General features: G+C 38.9%; 1 protein-coding gene across 1 annotated transcript in view; it reads right to left on the bottom strand.

Moving 5' to 3' along the window:
- Positions 1–757: 757 nt before the first annotated feature.
- Positions 758–10,297, bottom strand: part of LOC102872255 (poly [ADP-ribose] polymerase 15-like) — a 35,206-nt gene continuing 25,666 nt past the window's right edge. The window contains exons 6-9 of the mRNA XM_006884304.1: positions 5,665–5,691; positions 4,548–4,681; positions 1,344–1,518; positions 758–1,056 (exon numbers count right to left, since the gene is read on the bottom strand). Coding sequence (XP_006884366.1) covers positions 758–1,056; positions 1,344–1,518; positions 4,548–4,681; positions 5,665–5,691 — 635 coding nt within the window. The remainder of the gene's footprint in view (positions 1,057–1,343; positions 1,519–4,547; positions 4,682–5,664; positions 5,692–10,297) is intronic.

Below are 10,297 nucleotides of genomic sequence, written 5' to 3' on the forward strand. Positions count from 1 at the left end.
GTGTATTGTGTTTTATTCTAATCATTCATATATACCCCATTTCATTAATCTAGCTTGTGTATTATATAATCATTCATATACATTATGTTTTATATAATTAATTACTGCTGATTAATGCCTTTTAGCACCCAAGTCCTATCAAATCCCCACTGCACCTTATCTGGTCCTTCACCCACTCCATCTGTTCACTAGTCTCTGCTGCCTTAGTAGTGTAAGCCATAGTCTTAGCATATTCTAACATGTATGTCTTAGCATGTTAGAACAATGACACTTTGATCTAAAAGTGATCCATCCTATTTCTTTCCACATTGGAAAAAGATACACACCCTTTCGTATATGTTTGGTATCTGCAGATAGTTGTATCTGTAACTGTGCAACACACATTTCTCAGTTTGTACTTGTCAGTTTGTTCACAAGAGAGGTATATTACCACTGGCAGGCGCGCAGTATCTTCAGAAGGTGCTTTTCAGTATTTCATCTCATAAACAGGACCATTTTAAAGGCAAAGGTAATGGGTCTGTAAAGTGTCATTTTAGTCAGGTGACTAAGTCATATTTCACATTAAGAAGGAGACTCTGTGTGGCAGTTAGGGTTAAGTACTGGACAACTAGCTGGTTGACAACTTGAGTGCACTTCAGAAACCCCTGAAGTAAGCCTGGCAGTCTGCCTGCAAAAGGTCATATCTTTGCAAACTCAGTGGGAGCAGATCACTCTGCACATGTAAGCCTGTTATGTGTCAGAATTGACTACATGGCAGTTAACTATAAGCAGGGAGGAAAGTTATAAGATATTCAGGATAAGAGTGATTATCATTGAACACCACGAATATCTTCGGGTTTTGTGGGTCATCTGTGACGGAGTCATATACCTCTGTAGAGTTGACAGAATTCTTCGCAGGAGGACTAACTAAGTGTGCATGTCCACGTGTATAATCTCCAGTGAGAACTCTTACAACGTACATATGCTTTCTCCCATTCCTGTCTGGTTTGGAGTATCTATCATCAGCAGAATAACTGGCATCGACAGCAAAATAGGTTCCTTTTCCATAGACTGCAGCTGGGAAGAGAAGCACAGAAGCCTTTCTAAGAACATAGAAACTTACACAGTATGGAGAACCACATCCAAGTCTTGCATCCTTTTAAAAGCACATCTTTCTCACAAAAGACACTTTCGTCATTTCTAAAATTCACACCACCTGTCCTCAGAAAGATGCCAGGCTCCTTACAGGTGAAACACGCTAAGCTCTGTGCTGTCAAGGGCAACGTGGCTGCCGCTGAGAAGGCTCCCCACCAGAACGACCCTGTTTACGTCACTCTGAGCTGTCAGCTGATTGCCTTCCTTACCATTCTTCCCGGCGTAACTGCGATTGAAGCCGTGCTGATTGACATGTGGCAGTGAGTCAACATCTGTCCCGTGGAAAAGGATTTCCTCATTATTTGTATGACCATTCTTGATATCCATCTGCTTTTTCTTTAGCTGGTAGCACTGCCAGAGATTTACATTCTCTATTCTCTCAATCTGCAAGAGACCAAAGACAAGTGATTTTGGTAATGACCTTAGGGTTTGACATTATCATAATTTTTTTTGCAAATTTTAAAATGTGCAACATTAGGAAGGAGGATGTGAAAGACGAAATGCAAATCCAGAATGTCAGAGTCTCCAAAGACGTCTGCCAGCATCTACACTTTGTAAGAATGCTCATTAATATGTACTCTACTTAACAGAAATCTTGACATATATCTAAATACTTACCTACATGTGTTCTCTGCAATTCTCAGAGGACTCACTAACACTCAAACAACTAGTCAAAACTGTAATAGTTTAATAAGCACTTAACTCTTCATTTTCAACCTTCTCCAATGACAGTTCTTTCTGCATTGCTCCCATGTTGCTTACAATTAAATACCTTTTTAAAAAATTCTGATTATTGGTGGGGTTGTACAATGCTGCAACCACCCAGGTAAGCAATTTGGCACTTCCTCAAAAAGCTGAACATAGAAATTCCATATGACCCAGCTATTTCATTGCTTGGAATATACCCCAAGAAAATGAGAACTGAGGCTCAAATGGAAACTTATACACCAATGTTCATAGCAGCGTTATTCACCATCACAAGAACATGGAAACAGCCTCAATGTCCAACAACAAATGAATGAATTGAGAAGTTGTGGTACATTCATACAATGGGATATTATGCAGCACGCAGGAACAATGATTTTATAAATTACTACCTAACTTGGGAAGGACTGAAGAGCATTACGCTGAGTGAATTAACTCAATCCCACAAGGACAAATACTGTATATAACCATTATTGTAAAATGAATATGAAGATCCAAGGCAGGGGTAAGGGTAGAAATAGAGGGGTCAGGATGCGGGGGGGGGGCAGAATGATAATCATAGGGTTGCACAATTCGATGGGTGAGTGGGGTAAAGGAAATGGGAAGGATCTTTTGTGCAAAACAATGTATTCAAACTTTATAAATAAATCACAATTCAATACTTTATCATTTATTAACTTTCTAGTTTCCCTCCAGTCAATTTTGCCTTATGGTATAAAGTAAAATTGTGATACGTAGAGTTTTTAAGACTGTGACCTTTCAGGAGTACATGGTAGCCATATCCTTAACCATTTCTGCCAACCAGGATGCCTCATAATGGTTTATTCCAATGTTTGTCTAGGGAGTTCAGGTGGCATAGTCTGTAGGAAGTTGTACTGCTAACCCAAGGATTGAGCCTCTCTGCTGGTTTGCATCCACCAGAAATTCCATGGGACAAAGTTGGACAATATCCTCTCAGAATTTCCATCCTGGAAAATTCAGTAGAGCATCAGCTATGAGTCAGTTCTAACTCGACATAACAAGAGAGAAAAGCAATGATTTCTCTCTAGGCTTCTGAATAGTATTTCCAGTCATGAATCATTCCTTCCTCGGCACTTTGTCCTTCCTTAACTTCTTGAAATATGGCACTTGTTTTGTTTATCTCCTTCCTAGAAAAAGTAATTCAATAATAATCTGTTTAAGATCTATTATGAAGGAAAAGACGGGGTTGGGCCACTATCTAAGAAGCTTTCAATTTGGTGGGTGAGGTTGACATGGAAGCAAATCACCACACTATAGAGTAATAAGAGATGGTTTTAGGGGGCACATTGATGTTATGAGAGCACAAGAATAATATTGAAGGGGTCTGTGCCAGGACAGAGATAAGGTAATCTGAGAGGAAAATGTCCTAGAAACATGAAGAAAATCAAGAATAATGGGGTGGTTGCAGATAGTAAATGTTGAGAAGTTCTGAAAACAGAAGGAATGATTGTTTTGCTGACTCTGAGACCTTAAGGAGAGTGAGGTGCGACTACGTGAGGTAGCTTAATGGAGGTAGCAATGAAGTCTTTCCAGCACCCTGGGGGATTCATGAGAAGCTGTTATTGTCTTTAGATATCATTGAGTTGATGCTGGGTCACAGTGACCCTATGCACACCTGATGGAAACCCTGCCTAGTCCTCTACCATCCTTACAAGCTCCTCTGTGAGATTCCTGTTGTAACTGCTTCAGTTCAACTCATTTCACTTCTTCTTGGATCCTCTGCTTTCCCAATCATGATGCCCTTTTGCAGGGGCTGCCCTGTCCTCGTTGTTGTTGTTGTTGTCAGGTTCTGTCACGTCAAGCATGACTGAAAGCAACCCTATGAACAGCCCACCTGAATCCTGCCCTGTCCTGTGTCATCCCTGTCATTGTGGACACACTAGAGGAGCCCTTTGCTGAAGTCACCATGCCAATCTATCTCATTGGGGAGCTTCCTCTCTTTCACTGACCATCATTCCAAACATACTGCCCTGTTCCAAGGAATAGTCTCACCTAGCTACATGCCCAGAGTATGAAAGATAAAGCTTTGACATCTTTGCCTCCAGGGAGCACTCTGGCTGCACATATTCCAAGACAAATCTGTTTGTTCTTTGGAAGTCCATGGGATATTCAGTACTCTTCTCCAACACCACAGTTCATAGTGGGCCCAAAATAAGTGAGATGAATTCTCATCATCCTTACCTTAAGGAACACTCAGTTATAGGCCTATCAGTCAGTACTTGGATGGCATTTCATAGCCATGGAGGGTGGTTAAAGGTGGCCTATTCAACACAAATCTCAGGATTGCTTGTCCAGTGACTATGGGACAAATTCAGTTTCTTTTCTAGTGGATGTAAATGAAAAACCATAGAATCCCTGATTGCTGTCAGAAGTCATTCCCCTACCAGGGAAGGCCAGCCTCAAGGAGAAGCTGGCACTACTGACAGCACAGCCAACTAACATTGTTTGATCTGTTTGAGTAGATATTTGTTTTTAAATTAAGATGAAAAATATCCTAACATGCACATTTGACCTTACACTCTCCTTCATTACTTCTAATGTCCATGTGATTTGAGGTCTATGGTTTGAGTAAGTCTAATTTCTGCTTAAATTAATAGAAGGTATTAAAGAAGGAAAAGACATTTTTTTTAAGTCTTTCATGTTAATTCCTTTGATATTTTTTAAGTCTTCTTTAAACACAACCTTACCTTTTCTATTTTGTTCGAAGGACAAGTCTGCTTGAACTTGCTCTTGACGTTATTGTATTCTGATTGGCCGGGTGGTAGTTGGACCACTTGCAGATGCTGCTGTTTCGTGGAGGTCCAGTGCTGAGGAACATCACCTGGAAAGTCAGCATGTAGTGAAAACACAGTACCCATGCCTGAGGTCTCTAAAACTCAGGGCACTTCTCATGCTTTTGTTCCTTACTTGGGGGGGAAAAATATATATATATATATACACATTCCACAGTTTGTTTCATCACCTGCAATTTTGTAAATATAGATGAAGTAAATGATTCTAATGTCAACATGACACATAATAGCTTAATTAATTAGTGGCCCAGCTAAAATACTTAAGTAAATGTAACCTTGATGTTAAAATTTCCCCAGAAATTCACCCCTAAATTGATAGGACAGAGTACAGCTGCTACACAGAGTTCTCAATGCTTATCGAAGTGCCCTGACTCATCTTTCTCCTATGAAATGACCAGGGAGTTTGGACTGCCAACATTTTGGCTAACAGTTAAGAACTTCAACCACTGAAACACCAGGGCCCTTGGCTACCTATTTATATTGTTGTTGTTGTTGTTGTTGTTATGTACCCTTGAGTCAGAACTGACCCATAGCTGACTTTCCAGTCAATTTTTAGAGGCAGTAAATCTCACGGGAGGAGATTGTCCATCTTTCTCCCATGGAGTAGCTGGTGGATTTGAATTGCATGCCTTTAGATTGGCAGTGCAACTCTTTACTGATAAACCATGATTGCTCCCTCACCTACTTATGTTGTTGTTGTTATGTACCATGGAGGCATAATTGACCCATAGCTGACACTTCAGTGGGTTTTCAGAGGCAGTAAATCACATGGGAAGAGATCACTTATCTTTTTCCTACTGATCAGCTGGTGGATTAGAACCATGTATCTTTGCAAGTATATGCTTGCTTGCTCATAGTTTGCTCTTCTGAGTACAATACTAAGATAAATTACTGGCTGCTGTGATGCTGGGGGCTGTGCCACTGGGATTTTAATACCACCAGATCACCCATAGTCAACAGGTTTCCCCAGAACCTCCAGATTAAGACAGACTAAGAAGTATTGACCACTCACCTGTGAAATAGCTGGCATTTGAAAATCCTGCAAACAATTTAGAGGAACCATGTTAACCGCAATACCAGAGGTAGGACTCCCAGAGTAGAAAACATTTTTTAAACGAGGAGAAATAGCTGTAAACATTCATTAATAACTGGAACATGGAACGTAGAAAAATTGGAAGTTGTAAAAAATGAAATGGAAGATATAAAGATTGACATTCTAGGCATTAGCAAATTGAGATGGTCTGGCATTGGCCACTTTAAATCAGACAATTATATGACCTACTTCGCTGGGAATGAAAAATGGGGAAGAATGGTGTTGCATTCAAAGTTAAAAAGACCATCTCAAAATCTATCCTGAAGTATAATGCAGTGAGTAACAGGATACTGTTCATGCACATACAAAGAAGACTTGTTAATACAAATGTCATTCAAACAAAGGCACCAACAGCTAAAGCTGAAGAAGAGGAAAATGAGGGATTCAAACAACATTTGCAGTCTGAAATTGACCAACGATACAGTCAAGATACATTAATAATAATTTGCGTTGGTGGTATTGTTAGGTGCCATCAAGTTGAGTACAACTCATAGCGATCCTATGAACAAAACATCCAAACCTAGTCCTGTCCTGTGCCATCCTCACATTTTCTCACCTACAAGAGCCCATTGCAGCACTTACTTTTTCAGTCCACCTGGTTGAGGGTCTTCCTCTCCTTCACCGACCCTCCACCCTTCCCAATATCATGTCTCTCTCCAAGGAATAGCACCTCCTAGCAACATTTCTAAAGGATGTGAGGCAAAGCCTCATCATTCTTGCCTCCAAAGAGCACTTATGGCTGCACCCTCTCGAAGACATATCTATTTGTTTTCTTGGCCATCCATGGGATGATCAGTGCTCTTCTCCAACACCACAGTTCAGAGGCATCAATTCTTATTCTGTCATCCTTATTCATTGTCCAGATCTCAGATGCATAGCCAGTAATTGGAAGGACCATGACCTGAATCAGACACACCTTAGTCCTCAAACTGACATCACTACTCCTCAATAATTTGGAAAGGTCCCTAACTGCAGATTTTCCCAGGGCAAAGCATCTCCTTATTTCCTGACTGATTATACCAAGGGTGTTAATTGTGGATCCAAGCAAGATGAAGCTGTTTACAGTTTCAATCTCCTCTCCATCCATCATGACACTGCCTATTGAACCAGTATTAAGAATCTTTGATTTCTTGATATTACAATGCAATCCAAATAATTGGTGACTGGAATGCAAAAATTGGAAACAAAATAAAAGGATTGGTAGTTGGAAATTATGGACTTGTGGAGAGAAATGAGGCTGGAGATTGAATGATTGTATTTAAATTCAATGATTTATTCATAGAAAAAATATTTTTAAGTAAATGCAAACTGCATTTATAAACATGGACTTCATCGTATGGACTACACTGTAGAAAGGAATCTGACTACATCTGTGGAAATAATCACTGAGAAAGCTCAATATCAGCATCCAAAACCAAGCCATGTGCTGACTATTGAACAAACCATCAAATTCAAATTGAAGTTGAAGAAAATCAAAGGAAGTCCACAAGAGCCAAAATACAAGCTTGAGTCTATCCCACCTAAGTTTAAAAATCCTCTCAGGGACAGATTTGAGGCATTGAACAGTAAGGATCGAAGACCAGATGAACCGAGAGATCACATTAAAGATATCATTCATGAAGAGAGCAAAAGGTCTTACAAAGACAGGAGAGAAAGAAAAGACCAAAATAAATGTCAGAAGAGACACTGAATATTGCACTAGAGCATTGAGTAGCTCAAAGGGAAGAGATACTGAAGAAAGAGAGATGAGCAGAAGATATCAAGGGCAGCTCTTGAAGACAAAGCAAACTATTATAACGAAACATGAAAAGAATTAGAGTTGGAGAATAAAGAAAGAAGAACTTGTTCAGCATTTCCTAAACAGAAATAATGAGAAAAAACACAAGCCTAAAGTTGAAATATTGAGAGGTGAATGGGGAAAAAACCTTGAATGATTCAGGAATCCTTAAAAGAAGGTGGAGAGAATACATGGCATCATTGAAGAAGGAGAAGGAGAAGGAGAAGGAGGAGGAGAAGAAGAAGAAGAAGAAGAAGAAGAAGAAGAAGAAGAAGAAGAAGAAGAAGAAGAAGAAGAAGAAGAAGAAGAAGAAGAAACAGTCAACACTGAAATATTTCAGGAAGTGTGATATGATCAAGAGCCAATGAAAGAAGTTCCAAGTCACATTGACAGCATTGGCAAAAAATGAAGCCCTAGGAATTGATGGGATACCAACTGACATGTTCTAAATAATAGATGCAGCCCCAGACATGCTTTCCAGTCTGTGCCAGGAAATTTATAAGACAGCTTACCTGACCAACTGACTGGAAGAGATTCATATTTGTTCCCACTCCAAAGAGGTAATCCAACAGAATGTGAAAATTATTTAATAATATCATTATTATTACATGCAAGCAAAATATTATTGAGGATCATCCAAAAATGGTTAACACAGTATAGTGACAGAGAAATTCCAGAAGTTCAAGCAGGCTTTAGAAGAGTCTGTGGCATCAGGGATATTATTGCTGATATTAGGTGGATCTTGGCTAAAAATATAGAATATCAGAAGAATGTCCATTTATGTAATATTGACTATGCAAAGACATTTGTGTGGATTTTAACAAATTATAGTTAACATTGAGAAAAATGGAAATTCCAAAATACCTAACTGTTTATACAAAATCTGTACATAGATTAAGATGTTGTAATCCAAACAGAGCAAGAACACTGCATGGTCTAAAATTGATAAAGGTCGCCACAACTAGATAAAGATAAACAATCCAATTGCAAAATGGGCACAGGATATGAAAAGACACTTCACTAAAGAAGACATTCAGATGGTGAACAAACACATGAAGAAATGTTCAAAATCCCTAGCTCTAAGAGAGGTGCAAATCAAAACAACTCAAAACAACTATGAGATATCATCTCACCCCAGTAATAATAGCAAAATTTAACAGAACAGAAAGCAACAAATACTGTTGAGATTATGGAGAGACTGGAACCTTTATTCACTGTTGGTGGGAGTGTGAAATTGTGCAACCACTCTGGTAGTATGGTGCTTTCTCAAAAAAAGTTAGAAATAGAAATACCAATTGACCCAGGAATTCCACTACTGGGAATATATCTTAAAGAAACCAGAACTGCCACCCAAGCAGATGTATACACACCTATGTTTATTGCTGCTTTGTTCACAATAACAAAGAGTTGGAAACAACCCAAGTGCCTATCAACAAACACATGGATAGAGAAACTGTGGTATGTTCACACAATGGAATACTATGCAGCATTGAAAAATAAGGAACTCATAAAATATTATACAAAATGGGTAACCCTGGAGGACTTTACGTTGAGTGAAATATCTCTATCACAAAATTACAAATACTGTATAATGCCACTGTTATAAAACAGGACTGACATTGTGTTCGAGGGGAAACTAAGAAAAGAGGGAATAAATAATGTACACTGCATTGAAAAAGATGAGAGAGAGAATTGTTTAAAAGGGATATATGATTAGGTATTATTTGCATGACAAAAGTCCAGAATAAGAGCTGCTTAGTAAAGTGGACTGGGGTGGGGGGGGATTGTATAACAAATGAAAGAATTTATTTTTTTTTCTTCTCAAAGAGAAAGGGGAACTTGGGAGCAGAGTAGTAGGCGTGGAGGAAAATGTGCAACAATGAATAAATGGAAATCCAAGTTCTCTATAATCTTTCATTAAAATCTCAATAAATAGAGGGGAGGAAAAAAGAAAAAACACCCCACCCACCCCCCAAAAAAAACCCTCCTGCCCTGCAGATACATAGGAGGCAAGAGGATGTCAAACAGAAAAAAAAAATCCCATTACAATTGCTGAGAAATAAATAAAACAAATTTCAAACTAAAAAAAAAAAACAACAACAAACCAAAAAACAGAGAAAGGTGTGTATCAGGGACATATCCTTTCTTTATACCTATTCAACCTGTGTGCTGAGTAAATCATCCAAGAAGCTGGATTTTATGAAGAAGAGTATGGCATCAGGATTGGAGGAAGGCTCATCAACAATTAGATAAGCAGCAACAATCATCAACAATCTGTGTTATGCAGCTGACACAACTTTACCTCCTGAAAGTGAGGAGGACCTGAAGCATTTGCTGCAGAGGATCAAAAACTATAGCCTTTCATGTAGATTACATCTCAGTATCAAGAAAACAAAAGTCTGCTTCAACGATTTAGATCCTCCCAGAAGATCTGTGGGTGAGCATTAACATTACTGGTAAGTATATTCGTTTTCTCTTGGACACAAGAGCCTACTATCTGGTCCTAAAAGCCTTCTGAGATCCTAACTCTTCTCACTATTTCTTAGTTGTTGAAATTGACGGAAAACCTCATAAGCAGTTCCTTACTTCGCCTCTGCCTTGCATGTGGACTTCCAAGTTGTAAAACAACCCAGTGGTAGATGGAATTTGCTCCAGGACTTAAGAACAATAAATGACATAGTTGAGCCTCTACATCTTGTGATTCCTAACCTTTATACTATAATAGACAAAGTGCTAGTCAATAGGCCTTTTATTATAAAAACTACCTTCCCTCTG

Source organism: Elephantulus edwardii, unplaced genomic scaffold (genome assembly GCF_000299155.1).
Source record: "Elephantulus edwardii isolate Elephantulus edwardi_28Jun2011 unplaced genomic scaffold, EleEdw1.0 scaffold00032, whole genome shotgun sequence".
Lineage (NCBI taxonomy): Eukaryota > Metazoa > Chordata > Mammalia > Macroscelidea > Macroscelididae > Elephantulus > Elephantulus edwardii.